Below are 22,147 nucleotides of genomic sequence, written 5' to 3'. Positions count from 1 at the left end.
CGCAGGAGTACTTCTCTGCCCTTTTGAGGGCAGAGTAAAGTATTGCGGTGCGCAGGTGCCAGGAAAGGTCAGAGAGGCCCTGGGCACTGCAGGAATTTGCTCTGGCCTCAACAGGGCAGAGAAGTACTCCTGCGCAGGAGCGTGATCCTGGGGAGTGATGAAGCAAGCAGGAGGGCGGCATTACAAGCAGATGCTCGGGTAAGTATAATAAAACATATTTTTCTTATCTTGCAGGTCGGACCATGGGCTTATCTACAGCATTAAAGAATGCTGTAAATAAGCCCTGAAAGGCAGTGACCGCATCTTTAAACATTACGATACACACTTGAGATTTCTCCCGGCAGGCAGTACAAGGACTGTGGTCCTATCTGTACAAGCATTTACTATACACAAAACCGTTTTATAATGCATCAGCTGCCAAAAAAAAACAGATTGGAAACTGTTCTGATAATTTTCAGAAAAGAACAATCCAAAAAATGGGTAATTAAGAAAAAATAGTTAATTTATCTCCATGTTTATGGCCAGCTTTAGTCGTCTTGTCAAATCTTTGTTTTTGCAAGACGTCTTGGCTTATGTTGGCGTTTTGATATTCTTTTTATTAAAGGTTTGCTCCGATCTTCGTGCATGAATATTGTTGGATAGTCCTTATAAAAACAAGCACTTTTGCAATTTACTGCTTATTAAAATTTGCAGCTGTTCTTGAGATTGTACCACTTTTGTTTGCATCGTGTTGTCTAGGAGACCGACCACTGCTATGTAGCAAGCTCCATAGAAGAGGGGTGTGTAAGCACTGCGCATGTTCTGCTGTTTAGCAGCAGTGGTCGGTCTCCAAAAAGCAGAGCTAGAAACAAAAGTGTTAATATCTCAAGAACGGCTGAAAATGTCAATCAGAAGTAGATTTAGAAATTGCTTGTATTTGCGTTCACTATCTGACTTTTACTATTTATGAACTTGGGAATACCCCATTAAGTAGGACAATATACAGATTATTGAAAATATTTCCACATTATTTCCATAGGTACTTATTGAAAAGGAATGGATTTGCCTAGGGCACAAGTTTTCTCAAAGGTATGTATTTAAAGTAGACCAGTCAGCATTTCTGACATGCCTGCTGTAGCAAATATTAAAATAAATCAGGAGTACTATGTCTTTTCCATCATCTTGTTCTTCTTTAGTATTGCTGGAAGTGTATTAAAGAGTAAATGACGCAGAAGTGCTGGTATACAGTAGCTTGCAAAAGTGTTCACCTCCCTTGGCTTTTTACCTATTTTGTTACATTACAAAAATGTAAACACCGGTTGTAATCTGATTTGGGTGTGCTGCATCAGCACTAAATAATCTAAGTTGGTGAACTTGGAAAAATATAGGCATAAATTAAATTTATGGGATCAAATAACTAAAAATTGACATGTTGCATATGTATTCACCCCGTTTGCAATGAAACCCATTAAAAATTTCTGGTGCAAGCAATTATCTTCATAAGTCACATGCTTAGTGAAAGGAAGTTCACCTGTGTGTAATCAAAGTGTCACATGGTCTGTTGGTATATACACTTTACCTTTTCTGAAAGACCACAGAGGTTGCAACACCATTAACAAGAGGCCCCACTAACCAAACACCATCATGAAGACCAAGGACATCTCCACACAAATCGGGGACCAAGATATTGAGAAGTACATGTCAGGGTTGGGTTATTAAAAATAAAAAAATGAATCCCAGTTTCTGATGATCTACCCCCCCAGAGCACCATTGAATCCATTATCATCAAAGGCATAGACCCTGCAACTATCACAGGAGTGTGAACTCTGTGCAGTTACCAGCCAACTGGCTTCCTTTGTTTGACTCAGGCTGCCATTCGGATATTGTGGCACCACAGGTCCCAGGTTCCCAGCGCAAGGCTCTGAGATGTTGAATCTAGAAAATGACCTATATTAAAAGAATGCAATATCTCTGAACCTAGGCGAGCACATAATCGGAATCTACATTCCTTTCCCCACAGGCCCATATCATGCAGCCACCTCGAACTCTGCGTTATTGAGTTATAAAGCATAGCGACCAGGAATTAAATACGGCAGCTGTATTATTTGGTCTCCCTGCACAGATAAAATCCAGCAGAACCCAGTGGCGCCGCTGCCATCCCATTTAGAGCTTCTTGCGGAAGGATATGGGCATCCACGGTTCTGCCTGGAAAACTATACACTCAGATATGGGAGGAGAGGATATATGGAAGGGAGCAGCCTAGGGGATAATGGGTAGCTTCTCATTTTGGACTCAGTTTTTCTACTGGCAGGAGGCCCGTTATCTGACGCGGCCATAGAATCACGTAACAAAGGTTTGGACCTGTGATCCATCAGCGCCTTCCTGTGGTCACATTCTACATAACATGATAATTGTAATCTATCTGTACCCTACACTCCGGACCGTACCTCTATCTTTCTAGTGCGCCTTTCGGCGATTAAATACAAAATTAATCTTGGGCTGCTCTTTTATCTCAATCCACGAATCCCCACGTCCGCACGCTCGGTTGGTTACTATACGCTACCCCAGGGTTCGTTTCTGACCCGATATAAGCCTGTTGTCTGACGGGGATTATAGAAAACGAGAAACTGGTGGCAGAATACCGTACTGTTAGTGTGGAACTGACAGTGACAGCCAGGAAGTTTACATACAGCTTTGGCAAAAATTAGGAGACCACTGCAAAATTTTCATTTTGTCTGATTTTTCTCTTTATAGGTATATTTTTGAGTAAAATGTAAATTGCTCCTTTATTCTATAAACTACTGATATGTCTTATTTTCCAAATACTAAATTTTGTATTTATTTTCAGAAAACGAGAAATGGTCAAAATAACAAAAATTGCAGTGCCTGCACGCCTCAAATTATGCTAAGAAAATAAGTTCATAATAATTTAGAAACAACAATACTAATGTTTTAACTCAGGAAGAGTTCAGAAATCAATATTTTGTGGAATAACCATGATTTCTCTAATCCCCTCCATGACAGCACACAGGAGGTTGCCTCCCCATCCTGATTAGGTGTCAGGAAACAAGATATTAAATAGCCCTCCCCTTCCTCTAATCCCCAGTGTTGTTTTCCTGTCCCTAACAAGAATGAAGAGGTTCTATGTGCTCCGTGGATGGGGCCGGCGAGATCCCAGAGTTTTCCCTTACCGTTAGCCGGGCAGCTGGGGTCGATCGTCCCGCACCTTCCTCCCCGTACGCTGCTCAAAAGAGGGAGAGCCAAAAGGTAAGTGGTCCCCCCGGGAGTAGGGACAAAAGGCAAAGCTTTGCAGAGTCGGTCCGTTCAGTATGCAGCATGTAGGGCAATGACACAGCACCCACCGCGGCTCCATAATGCTCTCCCTCTTTTGAGCATTATGCAAATGACAGCAGTACAATACATAGTACTGTGATGAAGGTCAATGTGACCGAAACGTCTATACTGTATGTACTGTATATTAAAAATCACTTTTTCACTGGAAATCATATATACTGTGTGTGCCAAGTTTCTATATTCATATGATTACGGACTAGGATCCTACTTGTTGCACCACCACTTTATAGGTGTGCTAAACAGTTTTGTGTTATATGGAAATCCAGTCGTCCCTGGCTACCTTCTTCCAGTCATTCGGAGGGGGCCCTCAACCTCAAGGAAGAGGAAATACGCCCCTGAGGACATCTCAGATTCAGAACCCGAGTCATCGGTTTCAGCGGACTGGAGGGAAGAGGGTGAATTAACCCCAACCCAGTCAGAGGATGATAAGAAATGGTTCTTTTCCTCAGATGATATGGAGGAACTACTCTCAGCAGTCAGGAACACAATGGGAGTAGAAGCTGGACCACCCTGCTCAGTGCAGGATGACCTATTTTGCGTCCTGAAATCCAGGAAGAAAATCGTTTTCCCTATCCATGATAATATCCAGAGTCTAATCCTGGAAGAATGGGAACTCCCGGAAAAGAAGCTAAAGATCCCGGGCGAAATGAGGGATTGATTTCCCCTGGACAAAGAAGCCGCGAAACCTTGGAATGAGATTCCAAAAGTGGATATCCAGGTAGTTAGAGTAGCTAAAAAGACTCCGCTACCCTTCGAGGACTCCTCGCAGCTTAAAGACCCGCTGGACCGGAAGATGGATAGCCTACTGAGGAAGTTCTGGGAAGCCTCAGCAAGAGGCAGGAATATTTTTCAAGACTCCCGTTCAGACCGAGATAAAAAATGATGCCAAGCAAGTAGGGGGCAGAATCGCGGACTACTTCCTGAGCTGGCAGGAGATAACAACGAATCAAAGAATCCTGGACTCGGTCAGATGGGGAGAAAAAATAGAATTCTCCTCCAGCCCCCCACAAAACTTGGAAGTTACATATCTTCTTTCAGCAAGACTTCAAAAAGTTCTACACTCCGAACTCCAAAAGATGCTATCATCAGCGGTAATCTCTCCAGTCCCAGATCTGGAACAGGGTCAGGGCCACTACTCCTGGCTGTTCTTAGTGAGAAAGCCAAGTGGGGAAATACCGGGTCATCATCAACCTGAAGAAGCTAAACCAACATGTCCGGTACCAACGCTTCAAGATGGAATCGATAAAGACCACGATACCACTGATTGGACGAGACTTTGCCATGGCCACCATAGATCTCCAAGAGGCCTATTACCACGTTCTCATCCATCCATCCCATTGGCAATATCTAAGGTTCGCAGTCACTCTAGACACAGAAGTACACCACTTCCAGTTCAGAGTTCTACCCTTCGGCATATCTTCGGCACCCCGAACATTTACAAAGGAAATGGCAGAAGTGGTAGCATTCCTCAGAGGGAAGGATATATGTGTCGTCCCTTACTTAGACGACCTCCTGTTCTTGTCTCCCTCCAACACCATTCTAAGGCAACACCTACAAACAGTCCTGCAGACCCTGACGTCCCTGGGCTGGATGGTAAACATGGAAAAATCAGACCTGAATCCCTCAACCAGGAAGGTTTTTCTAGGGATCCTCCTAAATTCCCACAACCAAACATCCTTTCTTCCGTCCACCAAGCAGGTAGGCGTGAGATCAAAGTTCGGACTCTAGAAAGTCAAACGGTGACCATAAGGTTTGCCATGTCAACATTGGGGTCAATGACTTCTTGCATCCAAGTGGTTCCCTGGGCCCAGGCCCACTAAAGGATTCTCCAGAGATATATCCTATCCTGCTGGAACAAAGACCTGGACACCCTCAATACGAGAATCTCCCTACCCCAGCACGTAAAGCTGTCTCTCAACTGGTGGCTCAACCAGGGAAATCTAGCAAAAGGGACACCCTGGATACAATATCCCATGACATCGATCACAACAGACGCCAGCAAACGTGGCTGGGGAGCAGTATCACCTCAGGGAGTCTTCCAGGGACTCTGGCCCAGAGAGATGGAAAAACAATCTTCCAACTACAGAGAACTGAGAGCGGTAGAAGAAGCTCTAAAGGCAGCAGAAACATCAGTCCAGGGAACCCATGTCCGGATTTACTCCGACAATGACTACCGTGGCCCATCTACGTCATCAGGGCAACACAAAATACGGAAGTCTGCAAAACGTTTCAGCACGGATATTCAGCTGGGCAGAACACAATCTCCAGTCCCTTTTCAGCTTTCCACCAAAAAGGATCTGACAACATCGAGGCAGACTTCCTAAGCAGGACATATTTAGATCCAGGGGAATGGAGCCTCAACGTCCGAGTATTCCATACCTTAACCAAAAAATAGGGTCTCCCAGAGGTAGACCTATTTGCGAACCGGGAGAATGCCAAAACAAAGCATTACTTCTCCATAGGTTCAAACGAGAAACATTCAAGGGTGGACGCCTTCGCTCACCCGTGGAACTTCGTACTGGCATACGCCTTTCCACCAATTCCCCTAATACCGAAAACTCTGCAAAAGGTCAGGACAGACGGGGTCAACACTATCCAGATCGCCCCTCTCTGGCCAAAAAGGAGCTGGTTCGGAGCCCTAAAACTGATGAACTCAGAGGGTCCCCTGATCCTGTCCGTGGACCGCGACCTTCTACATCAAGGTCCCATCCTTCACCCGGCTCCCCACAGCTTAATCTTGGCAGCCTGGTTTTTGAAACCACAATCCTGAAAGCTAGAGGCCTCTCAGATGCAGTGATATCTACCCTACAAAAAAAGTAGGAAACCAATCACAAATGCCATATATTCCAAAATATGGAAGACTTTTTCAACATGGTACGGATCCACTCCCATAGATCCCTTCCACCCCAACTTGACAAAGATCCTAGACTTCCTACAAGACTGCTTATCCAAGGGTCTGAAACCAAGCACCTTGAGGGTCCAAGTATCAGCCCTAAGTTCTTTCTTCGATCAAAACCTAGCAGAGCATCGATGGATCAAAAGGTTTGTCAGCAGCTTCCAGAATCCATCCAAATAAATCCAACATGGTCCCAGCATGGGACCCGAATATAGTACTAAAAGGTTCAAATGGAGGGTTCATTAGACTCCTCGACCAGGCCCAGATAAACTATCCTGGAAAACAGCACTACTCGTAGCCCTTGAAATGGCAAGAAGAGTGGGCGAAATTCAGGCTCTGTCCATCAGAGAGCCCTATCTAAGAATTCTGGACAATAGAATAATTTTCCGGCTAGACCCTTCCTTTGTGCCAAGTGTCTTTGAATTTCCACAGATCCCAGGAAATAATACTGCCCTCCTTCTGTGATAACCCGAGGGATGAGAGAGAAATGGGATTCCATTCACTGGATGTACGGCGAGCAGTCCTGATCTATTTGGAAGAGACAAAACTCTGGAGGAAAGATCAATCTCTTTATTCAATATGGCGGACCGAACAAGGGGAAGAAAGCATCCAAAAGCTTCCTAGCTAACTGGATCAAAAAAGCAATCACGGCCGCTTATAAAAAAAACAGGATCTACCTCCTCCGGTATCCCTGAAAGCCAACTCCACTAGAGCTGTCTCTGTCTCCTGGGCAGAAAAAGCTAATGCATCCATTGAGCAGATCTGCAAGACTGCGACCTGGTCTTCAGTCCATACCTTCACTAGGCATTATAGATTAGATCTTATGTCAGTACGAGATCTAGCCTTTGGCAGGAAAGTCCTGCAAGCCGTGGTCCCTCCCTAAACCATTATTGTTTGGTATACCTCCTGTGTGCTGTCGTGGAGGGGATTAGAGAAAATAGAACTACACTTACCGGTAGTTGGGTTTCTAAGACCCTCCACGACAACACAGGTGATTTCCCCCCCTAACCAAATTTTGTTCATGTGACTTATGTGAATAAATAATATTTCAAGCATTCACTCTGTGGTCCCTGGAAAACACTGGGGATTAGAGGAAGGGGAGGGCTACTTAATCTCTTGTTTACTGTCCCTAGTCAGGATGGGGAGGCAACCTCCTGTGTGCTGTCGTGTAGGGTCTTAGAAACCCAACTACCGGTAAGTGTAGTTCTATTTTTTAATCACAGCTTTCCACCATCTTGGCAAGCTTTCCACCAGTCTTTCACACTGCTTTTGGGTGACCTTATGCCACTCCTGGTACAAAAATGTAAGCAGTTCTTTATTTGCTGGCTTGTAACTATCAATATTCCTCTTGATTACATTCCAGAGGTCTTCAATGGGGTTCAGGTCTGGAGATTGGGCTGACCATGACAGGGATTTGATGTGGTGGTCCTTCATCCACACATTGATTAACCTAACTGTGTGGTATGGCACATTGTCCTGCAGGAAAAACCAGTCCTCAGAGTTGGGGAACATTGCCTGAGCAAAAGGATAACTTTGTATGCGGATTGATTCATACGTCCTTCGCATAGATTAACCTGACGAATTCCAGCCTTGCTGAAGCATCTCCAGATTATCACCTATCCTCCACCAAATTTCACAGTGGGTGCAAGACACTGTGGCTTGTATGCCTCTCCAGGTCTCTGTCTAACCATTAGACGACCAGGTGTTGGGCAAAGCTGAAAATTCGACTCATCAGAGAAGATTACCTTACTCCAGTCCTCTATGGTCCAATCCTTATGGTCTTTGGCAAACTTCAGCCTGGCTCTCCTTTGGTTCTCATTGATGAAAGGCTTTTTTTCTAGCTTTACATGACTTGAGCCCTGCCTCTAGGAGCCTGTTACTAACTGTTCGTGCCATGCACTTCATCCCAGCTGCCATTTGCCATTCCTTTTGTAGGTCACTTGATGTCATCCTGCGGTTGCTGAGTGACAATCGAATAAGATGACGGTCCTCTCGGTCAGTATATAGTCATTTTTGCCCTCTGCCGGTCTGTAACTTTGTTGTCCCCAATGTCTGCTGCTTGACCTTGTTGTAATGAACTGCCGTCTTAAAAATGTTAAGGATGGAGGCAACATGATGCTCACTGTATTCCTCTGCTTGTAAAGCCAGAATTGAGCCCTTCTTTTCCTCACTCAAGACTTTTCTTTTCAACTCCTTTTGGCATGGTTAAGTTATTTTTTCATTTCTATTATTTTTGGGATATTACTAGCACTTGTTTTGCCATCCTGCTTGTCCTATTTCAAGAGGATTGTGAAAACCACGACAGGGTTTTTTATACTTTCCTTCGTTAAATAAGATTTGGTTCAGGTGATCACCTAATCAGAAGCACATTAAAGGGAATCTGTCACCCCTTTTTTGAGATGTCGTATAATGATATCATTCAATTGTGTCACATAAGGATTCTCTTAGTACTTTTGCTTCCCCCTGACCCTGCACCTTTCAAGCATAAATACCTTTTTTATATCAGTTCAGATGTATTTATGCATGAAAGGTGCGGGGTCAGGGGGAAGCAAAAGTACTAAGAGAATCCTTATGTGACACACAATTGAAAGATCTCATTATATGATATCTCAAAAAAGGGGTGACAGATTCCCTTTAAGTAGAATGAAGTGTACCCTGGTTGGAATTCAACTGACACTGGAATGGAATGTCTGTCAGACATGTTGAGAAGCTGATTTTTATAAAACTGTGCAGTGGTCTCTTAATTTTTGCCAGAGCTGTATATATCCCCAGCCTCACTGGGAGCTCCTCAATAACTCGTACCTATAAGTGAAGCCTCTCCGGCGACTGTTTGCCCTTGGTGCAGTTCCCTGACTGACCTGGGGTAAGTGGTGGTGCCAGAAAGCCGATCCCTGCTGGGTCATTCTCTCCCCTCCCCAGAGGCGAGTGAAGTCGACACACCCCTCCCCCTGTGCGATCCATCACACCACCTCTGCAATCTCAGCGGTGACTGATCTCCTAGGCAAGGAGTGCAGCACTCATATGCTCTTTCCCATGGAGCTTGTAAGCACTAGTTTGAAGCTGGCTGGATCCTTTGCTGCAGAGGCGAAGCTGCCTCTTCTTGCAGCATCAGAGAGTGCATGGTTCTGACCAGCAGCGCTATTGTTCTTGAACGGTCAATCGAGCAGAAGTGCAGCCTCTAGCACACAGGAAGCTGGGAGAGGGGAGCGATATGATCCTTAAAACACTTGTTGAAATAACTCTTTAAACGTCACTGTGCTGGAAAAGCAGAACTATCATCACAGTATGGACTCTAGTATCACAGCAGAGGTGCAATATGCAGGTAGTTCTGTTTTTCACAACTTAACCTCTCAACATCCATTGATGTTCATAGCCCGTCATGGCAGGATGTAAGTTCCCGCACCATGACGGGCTATGCCTGTCATGCATTTAAACTGTCACTGCGTGTAAGCACGCAGTGACCGTTCAGTGCCAACAGCTGTCATAGACACCTGACAGGCACGACAAGAGGTGTAGGGACCCATACCGTCGATCCCCGCACCCAGAGCGCTGTGATTGGCCAGCCAATCTGACTGACCAACCACAGCATGAGCGGGCAGGAGATGCTGAAATTTCAGCATCTCCTGCCGGTTAAGTGCAGGAGCTCAGTGCTGCGGTGGCTGAGCTTCCTGCACTAACAGCCAGGAGCGGCTTACGTGCTGCCCCTGGCTGTTAACCCCCTGGATTGCTGCGATCGGGCACGATCGCAGCGTTCAGGGGTGAGGCAGAGGGTCGGGGGCTCCCTCTGCCTTCAGATTGGCGTCCCCACGATGTAATTGCAGGGCCCGATCTGTGCCATGATGACCCGGAGTTGTCATGACAACCCCCGGGTCATCCAGCTAAGGAAAGCCTCTGAGACCATGCTCACAGCATTGCAATGTATTATAGCTGCAATGAAAGTGAAAAAGTGAGAGTCCCATAAAGGGACAAGGTAAAAGTTACTTTTAAAAAAAAAAAAAAAAAAAATTTAACAATAATGAAAAAAAATTCCCCTAAAATATATACATTTTTATGTAAAAAATAAAATAAACAAAAAAATACACGTTTGGTATCGCCACGTCCGTAAAAATCCCATCTATAAAAGTATCACCCTAGTTAACCCCTTCAGTGAATGCCGGAAAAAAAAAACAAAACACAAATTATACTTTTTCCAAGCGGTATCATCAATACCGCTTGGAAAAAGTGAAATAAAACACAATTAAAAAAAACAAAAAGAATGGTAATAAATATAGTAAAAAAGCATTCTCAGAATTCGCGGGATCCGTTGACGCGTTCCAGAGTTATAACCTCATAAAGGGACAGTGGTCTGATTTCAACATTAAGGCCTGGTCATTAACCTACAAAGTGGCTTGGTCCTTAAGGGGTTAAGCTCCTATTTTAAAGCATTACTGGTTTTCGCCCATTCAGTAGATAACCCCTTCAAGGCTTCTAGCGTATATACACACACATGCGGCTCATCATATGGCAGACTAGATATGCAGCCTCACCGGATCTGTCTTTTCTACTGCAGATGCCATCATTTAGAGTTTGATCCCAAAGAAGTGTCTCCTGTGTTCACACAATTCCTGGAGTGTGTGTGGCATCTTATGGAGCAGTTCCCTTGTGCCTTTGAGTTCAGTGAAAAATACCTACTGGAAATTCATGATCATGTTTATTCCTGCCAGTTTGGAAACTTCATTGGGAACTCCCAAAAAGAGCGTGAAGAACTCAAGTCAGTATCTGACGGAATTTGTTTGTTTCTTATGTGTTTTGTGTACTTTGAATGCAGTTATTTTCAGTTTGTGTGGACTTATCACATCTGAAGATTCCTGGATAGGAGGTTACCATCCGGTTCTACATTGCACTTTTTGCTTTAATAATCAATTTACACTTCCAAATTCAGTTCAGTAGATGATACATTTTGTATCAAAGGGGTCGGGATATACCTTCTGATCAGTAGATTTGTTTCTTGTCATTGCTAATATGCAGAAGCTCAAGCATGAAGTCACACAATCCACATTGTACAATTATTGTTTGTCTATGGATTGTAGTGAGTGGTTCAATGACTTTACTTGGCACTGTCATACAATGCTGCCCTAGGTAGAGGCACTACTGCAGCTGCTCAGTCAGGGAAGGTGGGACTGCTGCTACTGCTGGGGATATCACAGGATCTGCTCTGACTGCTAGGGGAAAAGAGAAATGAATGGTGGCTTGAAGTTGAGCATTTTCTTGTGTAATATGTCCTTAGGCTGTGTGCCCACATAAGCGTTTTTTTTAAGCGTTTTTTCCATGCAGATCGCTTAAATGCATACATTAATCTTCCCATTCTTATCATGCATTCTGCAATTTTTGTGCCCATGATGCATTTTTTCTGCATAAAAAATGCATCGCGGTAAACGCAGCATGTTCATTATTTTTACCATGAAAAACGCATTTCCAACTATATTCTATGAGACTGGGGATGCTCTGGGAAAAAAACACGTATTTCCTGGGAAGTCTTATTTCTGGCTCCTATTTTTAGGGTCTGACTACTGTAATCAATGGATAGTCTATAGAATACAGTGTTAAAATGACCTTTAGTTGCTAGTATTGTGCATTTCGTAAGTATCCTTAGACTATATATTTAAATGTGTGTGTGTGTGTGTGTGTAATTAATATATATTATAGTGTGTGTGTGTGTGTGTGTGTGTGTATATATGTATATATAATTTTATTTATTTTTTTCTTCCCTCAATCCTACCTTTTTTTTTTTTTTTTTTCTCTTCAACAGAATTTTTGAAAATACTCATTCCTTGTGGCCGTTTCTTCTAAAAAGGAAGCAAGAGTTTATGAACCCCTTGTATATATCAAATGTGTATGAAACACTCCAGCCAAATACCTACCCATTCTGCTTTAAGTGAGTAAAAATAACATGGTCACTCCTGATGATTGCCGCTCTCAGCAGCTCATTAAAGGGAATCTGTCACCCCTTTTTTGAGATGTCATATAATGATATCATTCATGTGTCACATAAGGATTCTCTTAGTACTTTTGCTTCCCCCTGACCCCGCACCTTTCATGCATAAATACCTTTTTTATATCGGTTCAGATGTATGTAAACTGCCGCGGTCCGGTCCGCTGGGCGGGGCTTATTCAACTGCTCCCCCCTCCCTGTCTTGCTCTACACAAGAAATGCGTAGAGCAAGACAGGGAGGGGGGAGCAGGTGAATAAGCCCCGCCCAGCGGACCGGACCGCGGCAGTTTACATACATCTGAACCGATATAAAAAAGGTATTTATGCATGAAAGGTGCGGGGTTAGGGGGAAGCAAAAGTACTAAGAGATGAATTTCCCCATAACTGTAATGGCAACTTAGTTGTACTTTTTCTAAAGCCATTTTCCCTTAAAGGGAACCTGTCAGCAGGTTTTTGCTACCTAATCTGAGAGAGCATAATGTAGGCAAAGAGAAGCTGAATCAAACGATGTATCACTTAGTTTACTGGGTGCAGCCATTCTGATACAATCAGATCTTTTAGATTTGGCATGAAGCAGAGCTGAGAAGCTAACTCGCCCACACCAGCATCTCTGTGTATACAATGTCCATAGACAGTGAGGTGCTCATCACAGGAGGGGGCGGATCGGACTAGCGGCGCTGCTGTATCCCAGCAATGATAAGCTCCTGGTTCTAAAAGAATCATTGTAAGCAAACAAAACCATGTAGCTTGAAAAGATAGACATTGCTGAAATCTGTGTTTTAACCCCTACATCATGCGGCCTTCACATTACATAGCAAACACCCGTTGACAGATTCCCATTAATACATGGCTAGTCAGCTTCTCCTTTCTGCCCTGCCCTGGCTTTTATTATTTTACATTTTTATAGCGCCATTTATTCCATGGCGCTTTACACGTGAAAGGGGCAAATATAGACAAGTACAATAAACATGACCAAAATAGACACACACAAGTACAGAAGAAGAGGAAGACCCTGCCCGCGAGGGCTCACAGTCTACAGGGATGGAGGAGGATATACTAGGAGAGGATAGAGCTGGTCTTGCGGCCTTACAGCAGGATGAGGATCACTGCAGGTTGTAGGCTTCTCAGAAGAGGTCGGTCTTCAGGTTCTTTTTGAAGGTTGTACCCTCACTTGTCTTCCCTTCTTTTGAGGTTCATGCCGTCAGACTCTACACCCCCTTCTCCATGCAAGTGGCGGTGGTGTATTGTCCTCCCGGCCCCTCCCATCAGTTCCTGGATCATTTTGCCACTTGGCTTCCATATTTTCTCTCCTATGACATCCCTACCCTCATCATGGGAGATTTCAACATCCCCATTGCTCTTCCCCTCTACCCATCTGCTACTCACCTTTTATCTCTAACCTCCTCATTTGGCTTTTCGCAGCTTACTAATTCTCCAACGCATGAAGACTGAAACTCCCTCGACTTGGTCTTCTCTCGGCTTTGTGCAGTGGATGATTTTGAAAACTCCCCTCTCCCGCTCTCTGACCACAATCTTCTTTCATTCTCTATAAAGAACTGCCAGGCTGCTCAGGTCACCCCCACTGTCCAGACTTATAGAAACATACAGGCCATTAACACCCAGAAACTTCTGAAGAACTTGCAGTCTTCATTGGCCCCTATCTCCTCCCTCTCATGTCCTGATTCTGCATTGAAGCATTACAATGAAACACTTCAAAGTGCCCTGGATGAATTTGCACCCCCTATAAATAGAACACCACAACACAGACGGCGACAACCCTGGCAGACGGTGCAAACACGTTTCCTGCAGCGGTGCTCCAGGTGCGCCGAACGTCTGTGGAGAAAATCCAATTTACACGAAGATTTCATCCATTTTAAGTTTATGCTTAGAACATACAACACTGCCCTTCACCTCTCCAAACAAACCTATTTCAACACCCTCATCACCTCACTGTCCAATAACCCGAAACGTCTCTTTGACACTTTTCATTCTCTACTCAATCCAAGAGTACAGGCCCCAACCACGGAGCTCCGAGCTGACGATCTGGCCAATTACTTCAAAGAAAAAATTGACCAGATCCGACAGGAAATTATCTCCAAATCCCCTCATACCATGCACTGTCCTCCCTCCCCCACTGCATCTAACTCACTCTCTGATTTTGAACCAGTCACAGAAGAAGTAAGCAGGCTCCTTGCATCTTCTCGCCCAACTACTTGCACCAGTGACCCATTTCCGTCACATCTCCTCCAGTCCCTTTCCCCTGCTGTCACCTCTCACCTAACTAAAATATTTAACCTCTCTCTCTCTTCTGGTATTTTTCCCTCCTCATTTAAGCATGCCATCATACATCCACTACTTAAAAAACCATCCCTCGACCAAAACTGTGCCGCTAACTATAGACCTGTCTCTAATCTTCCCTTCATCTCTAAACTCCTGGAACGCCTGGTCCACTCCCGTCTTATCCGCTATCTCTCAGAAAACTCTGTTCTCGACCCTCTCCAATCCGGTTTCCGCTCTTTACACTCCACTGAAACTGCCCTCACTAAAGTCTCTAATGATCTGCTAACAGCTAAATCAAATGGTCATTACTCCATGCTAATTCTCTTGGATCTCTCTGCAGCATTCGACACTGTGGATCATCAGCTCCTCCTCACTATGCTCCATTCCATTGGCCTCAAGGACACCGTTCTCTCCTGGTTCTCCTCCTATCTCTCCGACCGCTCCTTTACTGTTTCTTTTGTCGGTTCCTCCTCCTCTCACCTTCCCCTTACTGTTGGGGTTCCTCAGGGATCGGTTCTAGGCCCCCTCCTCTTCTCCTTGTACACTGCCCCTATTGGTCAAACAATCAGTAGATTTGGTTTCCAGTACCATCTCTATGCTGATGACACCCAATTATACGCTTCTTCTCCTGACATCACGCCAGCCTTTCTAGAAAACACTGGCGATTGTCTAAACGCTGTGTCTAATATCATGTCCTCACTATATCTGAAACTGAACCTGTCAAAGACTGAACTCCTGGTGTTTCCTCCCGCTACTAATGTACCTATACCCGACATTGCTATTTCTGTGTGTGGTTCCACTATTACTCCCCAGCAACATGCCCGCTGTCTTGGGGTCATACTTGATTCCGAGCTTTCCTTTGCCCCCCACATTCGATCACTGGCTCGCTCTTGTCATCTGCACCTCAAAAACATTTCTAGAATTCGACCTTTTCTTACTTTTGACTCTGCAAAAACTCTTACTGTTTCTCTTATTCATTCTCGTCTCGACTATTGTAACTCTCTTCTAATCGGTCTCCCTCTTACCAAACTCTCCCCTCTCCAATCTGTCTTGAATGCTGCAGCCAGGATCATATTCCTCACCAATCGTTACACTGATGCCTCTACCTTGTGCCAGTCATTACACTGGCTACCCATCCACTCCAGAATTCAGTATAAACTTATTACCCTCACCCACAAAGCCCTCCATGGCTCAGCACCACCCTACATCTCCTCCCTTGTTTCAGTATACCACCCTACCCGCGCCCTCCGTTCTGCTGGTGACCTGAGGGTTAGTATCCTCAATAGTCAGAACCTCCCACTCCCGTCTCCAAGACTTTACACGTGCCGCGCCAATTATTTGGAATGCACTTCCCAGGTCAATACGATTAGTCCCCAATCCCCACAATTTTAAGCGTGTCCTGAAAACGCATTTATTCAGACTGGCCTATCGCCTCAACACATTAACCTAACCTATCCCTGTGTGGCAGAGCCAAAAGTTTTACCATAACCAGGTTCCCAGCATCATGTTCCCACATGCTTTATTTATCCATTAGCCCTCTGTGTCTGTACTGTTACACACTTAACATTATGGCTGGTCCATACAATCAGAGCAACTGTTACCACCCACCTTTCGTGTCTACCTCTTTCCTCATAGACTGTAAGCTTGCGAGCAGGGCCCTCACTCCTCTTGTTATTTGTTATAATCTACTGTATGTGATTATTGTTATGCTGTAATGTCTATTGTCTGTACAAATCCCCTCTGAAATGTAAAGTGCTGCGGAATATGTCGGCGCTATAAAAATAAAATTTATTATTATTATTATAAGGTTTCCGTGATAGGCAGAAGCCTAATGTGTTGGGGTAGAGAGTTCCAGAGTATGGGGGAAGCACGGGGAAGTCTTGTATGCGGTTGTGGGAAGAAGAGATAAGAGGGAAGTAGAGAAGGATATCTTGAGAAGATTGAAGGTTGCGTGTAGGTAAATACTGGGAGACCATGGTCACAGATGTATGGAGGAAACAGGTTGTGGATGGCTTTGTATGTCATAGTTAGGGTTTTGAACTGGAGCCTCTGGACAATTGGAAGCCAGTGAAGGGCTTGGCAGAGAGGAGAGGCTGGGGAATAACGGGGAGACAGGTGGATTTGTCGGGCAGCAGAGTGTAGGATGGATTGGAGTGGTGCAAGAGTGCTAGAGGGGAGGCCAGAGAGTAGGAGGTTGCAATAGTCGAGGGGGGAGATGATGAGGGCGTGCACTAGTGTTTGGTTTTTTTTGTTTTGTTTTTTTTGCTGTTTCTTGGTCAAGGAATGCACGGATGTGGGAAATATTTTTGAGTTGGAGTCGGCAGGAGGAGGCAAGGGCTTGGATATATGGCTTGAAAGAGAGGGCAGAGTCGAGGATCACCACTAAGCACCAAGCGTGCGGGACTGGGGCTAGAGTGTAGGTTGGCCATGATGGATTGTTATGGCGAGTGACATCAAGACCTCACAAGTCATCACATGATTTAGTAATAACCCTTTCAGTTTAAGAAATAAAGTGACTGAAACAAAATCTGTGATACAGTTTCCACTCGCACTGATGGCCTAACATTAAGATGGCAATCTTATATGGCGGCCACGGACTTAGGCTGGGTTCACACGTAGCGGAATTCCATTCCGCGGGAAAATCGCATTTTAAATTCCCGCGATTTTTCCGTGGAAAAACTAGCATTTTGCAAGCGTAATTAGCTTGCAGAATTGCTAGCGGTTTCCAAGCGATCTGTAGCATTGCTTGGAGAACTGATTGACAGGTTGGTCACACTCGTCAAACATAGTGTTTGACGAGTGTGACCAACTTTTTACTATTCAGGCTGCCTATGCGGCATCAATAGTAAAAGATAGAATGTAAAATATAATAATAAAAAAAAAATATTGTTGTTCTCACCTTCCGATGTCCCACGCAGCCTTCCTGCCTCTCTCCACGCTCCCGGTCACAGTAATCCTTTGCGACAATTACCGCGATGACGTCCGTTCTCGCGGTCATTCGCGATAACCTCGAGACTTCGCAATTCCGCGAGAACGGACGTCATCGCTCGCAAAGGATACTGGGATCGGGAGCGTGGAGAGAGGCGGGAAGGCTGCGCGGGACATCGGACGGTGAGAATAACAATATTGTTTATTTTAAATTCTATTTTTTACAGGGATATGGTACCCAAAGCCCGGAGGACAGTCTCCTCTCCTCCGGACCGTGGGTACCATCCGCAAATGTTCTGCTTACTTTTCGCATGGTGGGCACAACAGCCACATGCGTAAAGTAAGCAGAACAATGCATTCCTATGGGTGCGGGATCGCCGCGATTCCGCAAAATTAATGAGCATGCTGCGTTTTTTACCGCGAAGTGATTCCGCCGCAGTAAAAACCGCAGCATTAGGCTGGTTTCACATTTGCGCTTTTGTGCGCAGCGCATCGTGCGCACCCGTGCGCATGCGCACTGCGCACCTATGTTTAACATGACGTGCGCATGTTTTTGCGCACACTTGCGTTTTCGTGCGCATGCGTTTTTTTGTCTTTTGCGCCAGGTGCGCCAGACGCAACATGTTGGATTTTTTGGTGCGCCCTGTCTCGGCAAAAAAACGCATGCGCACGCTTGCGCACGGAATGCGCAAAAACAACACATTGATGTCTATGGTAACGCATGCGTGCGCATGGTCTTGCGCACGGTTGCGTTTTTTTACGCATGCGTTTTTGAGTGAAACAAGTCTAGAATGTTCTCTAGACAATGGAAAAAACGTCACACTTAAAAACGCATGCGCATAAAAAACGCCAACGCATGCAAAAAACGCATGTAAAACGCAAACAACGCTGCGTTTTTTTTACACATCAGCGTGCGCATGACGTTAAAAAAACGCGCGTTTGTTTTGCGTTTTTCTTTGCGTTTTTTTATGCGCCCGATGCGCTGCGCAAAAAAACGCTAATGTGAAACTAGCCTTAGCACAGCATTGCGGAATCCCATAGGAATGCATGGGATCCTTATTTTTTGCGTTTTCACGGCAAAAACGTTCGGAAAAGCGAAAAAAAAATGGTACGTGTGAACGAGGCCTTAATCCCATGCTTCCTATACCAAGCAGCCGATCTTTTTCTCCTGCCGTACAGAGTGATTGGAGACGTGACTGTACAGTGTCTTCATTGTACAACTCTTTATGTTTGTATTTTCAGATTCTGGTGTGGAATGTATAACCGATTTGACAAGGGCATGCACCCGCGGCAATCTGTCCTGGATTACCTGCTTGAATGTATGAACAGGAAGGCGACTTTGAAAGCTGATAAAACTGACATGGAGGATGTAAGTGAAATGTTTGGCTTCACCAGTTCAGGACCTGGGCCTTTTTTTTTTTTTTTTTTTTTTTTCCCCCCCCTTTCCTGACCAGGCAAATTGTGGGGGTTTATCATACTTGCACCTTGAATGTTTGGAGCTAAAAATATTTTTTCTTCACATATTCATATAATTTTTTTACTCCTATTTTTTGTGATACAAAGGACTCAGTTTGTCATTTTTAGTATCTTTCTCTCTGCTGATAATGAAAAGGGGTGAGTTACATGGGGGGAGGAAACCAAAAAAGTAAAACTGTGTCTATTTTCTAAGGCTTGTTCTTTGTCTGTATTTATTTTTTTATTCCATACCTCATGCCCCTCACAAAGTATTAAGTGTGATCAGTAAGGCTGAGGTGGTTGTGAACCATGTCTGCCTTCTCTTTGGGGAGTTTGGCTGTGTATGACAGACAGCTCCTTTCACCCACAGCTGCGCCATCTCATACAAACAGGTTATTCTACTCTCTGCAGAGATGCTTTATAACGACAGTGCAAAGAGCGGACCGCCCGGAGATTTACAGTGTCTGCACACTTTGAATATTTGCAGCAGATTTTTCTGCACCAAAAACTAGAGTGTTGGAAGAAAAAAAACGCTAAGTAAAATGCTCTCGATTTTTACTTAAATTATTTTCCAATTCATTTAAATAGATGAAAAATGCTGCATAAACACTAAGAAATTGACATGCTGCAGATTGAAAAAAAAAAAAAAAAAAAAACTTTGGAGGTTCAAATTTGCAAGGAAAAAAATAATTACCAGCATCATGAGATTGAAGAAAGAATGCAGCATGTAAACAAGCCCTTAAAATATTTTGGTGGTCCAGAGCTGGTTAAGGCCCCCTATAAACATGAGACAGCAGTTGGACAAACAATTGTACAGCCGACTGCTCTCTTGACCAACTCCCCCATATACTGGCTCGGCTGCTCACTCCTATGAGTGGCAGCGACTGCTCTAGGGAGAAATAAAGGATCGGCAGCTGAAATTCATCAGGCACTGACAAATGTTAGGGAAGAGTCGGCAGGCCCCCATACACATTAGGCTGGCTGCCGACCCCGGTGAGAACGATGGGTCCAGCTGACTTTAGCCTAATGTGTTTGGGGGCCCTTTAGCAGACCCATTTTTGCTTATTGTATCTGGTAATAGAATTTAACAATTTGTTCTGTTCCAAACCAGAAGCTTCCCAAACCGAACACCCTTCCAGAAGATACTTGCTCCTTGATTGACTGTTTTGAAGATACTCCAGCAGTGACAGAACTGTCTGATGAGCTGCTTCCAGAAGGTGGTAACGAAGAAGTTCCTGCTGATTTTTCCAATAGTTCTGTAACAAACAGCGATCTGTGCTTAAAAAGGGAAATAAATGAGGAAGAGCATGGGCCGAGTATCCAGAACCCCCCTCATAAGTATTCCTCTGACAGTAAGACACCACCTGCCACTGAATAACTGGAAATGGCGATATCCTTGCAGCACAACAACCATTAGGGATGAAGAACAAAATGGATCTGTTTTTCATCACTGCTTAAAGGGAATACAAAATGGTAAAAGCTCAGACACAATGAGCCATTCTGATCATGTAGGTGCCATGGATGTCTCAATCATGCACAGGCTGTTAGAAATCGTTAACACATCAGCCAAATCTTCATAAACTTCATTCGCACACAATAATTTGGCTAAAGGCTGCTACATCGTTGGCATCATAGGTAGGTCATTTGGGTATCGGGCAGGATTTGCAGGGCGGTGAAGAGGGAATGTCCTCTTCCATGGGTTCCCCTATAATTCACCTGATGTTTTGGTCAGCCGCGTTCTTCTCCATTTGTGAGATGGGTCATTAGGTTGTAGGTATAATGGCAGAGGCATCAGAACCTTTATACCGTTGTTCGTTCGGTCTTGACTTTATATTGAAGCTGATACATTTGCAGTATTTATCCGGGAGTCGGGCAGCATTTGATGCATCAAGCAAAAATAACGACAAGCTTTTTTTATTTCCATTTGTGAAATGTATGATTACCTCTAAGCTCATCCCTGGTAATACTCCTTGGACTCGTTTGATTGCACTTTTACCTGGCACCGGTAGGATTTCCGGTTTTTAATCCAAGAGCACTTATGGGAATGTAAAGGTCAATGCATCTCGATTCATGGTTTGTATAATGTTAAATGCATAAGATTTTTTTACTTGGGCAATAAAGGACAAATACTGTTAAATTATGCAAAAAGCAAAATCTTGTTGCCATTTATCCAATGTTTCGCCACCATTCCATCAGGTTCTGACTTCACTCCAATTTTGTGTATTCACTTTGATGTCAGACACTGAGGACCTTCAAAAGGGAAAGACAAGATTGTACACTTGGATCTTACTATTTTCTGGTCTGATGATGGCTGAATTTTTAGTTTACATTAACATTTTTTGGGAAAAATTGTTGTGCAAATTCCTGATCATTTGGACCCTAATGTGAGAATGTAGACATGTAAGTCTATGTTCTGTGCAGTACATTGCTGTATACTGTGACACGTCATGGTTACCTCTAACAATGATAATTGTGGATCTGTGCGGGGGGACGGTTGTCCCCTGCACACCCTGGGGTGTATAATATGCACACATATAGTAGCAGATCTGCTTATAGAAGCTAAGCTGCCACTCATCTGGACATGGTTATGAAATAAATGGAGGGGCACTGCTTGTTGCCAGAAGCATCAATGTTTTTTCTTGGTGCTGGTTTTCATGCATGATCCCGCCATAACAGGGATTTTTTTTCACGGTAGCTAAAGGGAAATCAATTTAGTTGTCCATTTAGGCAGTCAGATTTGCCATTGTTGCCCATGTGACATAATGTTATACTACTAATGTGACATAATGTTATATATACTACTTCAGTATCTACAGTGTTACGTACTTTTTTTTTTTTTTTTGTTACACATTGTAAAGTAAGAAAAAGTTTATTAACGTAGATCTAATGCTATAAAATGTGTTTTCTGAATTTTGTTAATTTATTGTCACTAGTTTAATTAAACCAATTTTGTTCCCACTGTAGCAATGCTTTCTGGTTACTTTACTGACCATGTCGAAGATTACAGGGAACCTGTTGCTTGATTCATGCTGCCCAAACCACGGGCAATGTGAATGCGAGCCTGAACGCACAATTACAGCCAGGTATGTATTTCTTTTGAAGAGCTGGCTGGGCACTATAGGAATAGATGGGACTAGGCCGGCACCAATGGACGGCTTCTCCCTAGAACTGATTTAGTTGATTGACAGGTTTCTACTTATGTATACACGGGAGAGACTTTTCAATCACCTAGAGGTGTACGAGGCGAAGCGGCCGAGGGGCTTCATACTCGGAGAAAAACGTTT

At 44.2% G+C, this 22,147-nt stretch overlaps 1 protein-coding gene across 2 annotated transcripts in view; it reads left to right on the top strand.

Annotated features, from left to right (window-relative positions):
- MTMR8 (myotubularin related protein 8) overlaps positions 1–21,826 on the top strand; it is an 84,109-nt gene extending 62,283 nt beyond the window's left edge. The window contains exons 10-14 of one of the 2 annotated variants that reach the window (XM_073547569.1): positions 1,019–1,068; positions 10,779–10,979; positions 12,018–12,143; positions 18,651–18,777; positions 19,978–21,826. In XM_073547569.1, coding sequence (XP_073403670.1) covers positions 1,019–1,068; positions 10,779–10,979; positions 12,018–12,143; positions 18,651–18,777; positions 19,978–20,241 — 768 coding nt within the window. In that variant the 3' untranslated portion in view covers positions 20,242–21,826. Of the gene's footprint in view, positions 1–1,018; positions 1,069–10,778; positions 10,980–12,017; positions 12,144–18,650; positions 18,778–19,974 lie in introns of both variants that reach the window. The other variant, XM_073547568.1, reaches the window with a different exon arrangement.
- The last annotated feature ends 321 nt before the right edge of the window (positions 21,827–22,147 follow it).

The sequence above is a fragment of the Dendrobates tinctorius genome, unplaced genomic scaffold (assembly GCF_039654945.1).
Source record: "Dendrobates tinctorius isolate UK_male_01 unplaced genomic scaffold, ASM3965494v1 ptg000154l, whole genome shotgun sequence".
Classification (NCBI taxonomy): Eukaryota; Metazoa; Chordata; class Amphibia; order Anura; family Dendrobatidae; genus Dendrobates; species Dendrobates tinctorius.
The sequence above is the reverse complement of the archived record's forward strand: the minus strand, read 5'-3'. Positions and strand labels throughout refer to the sequence as shown.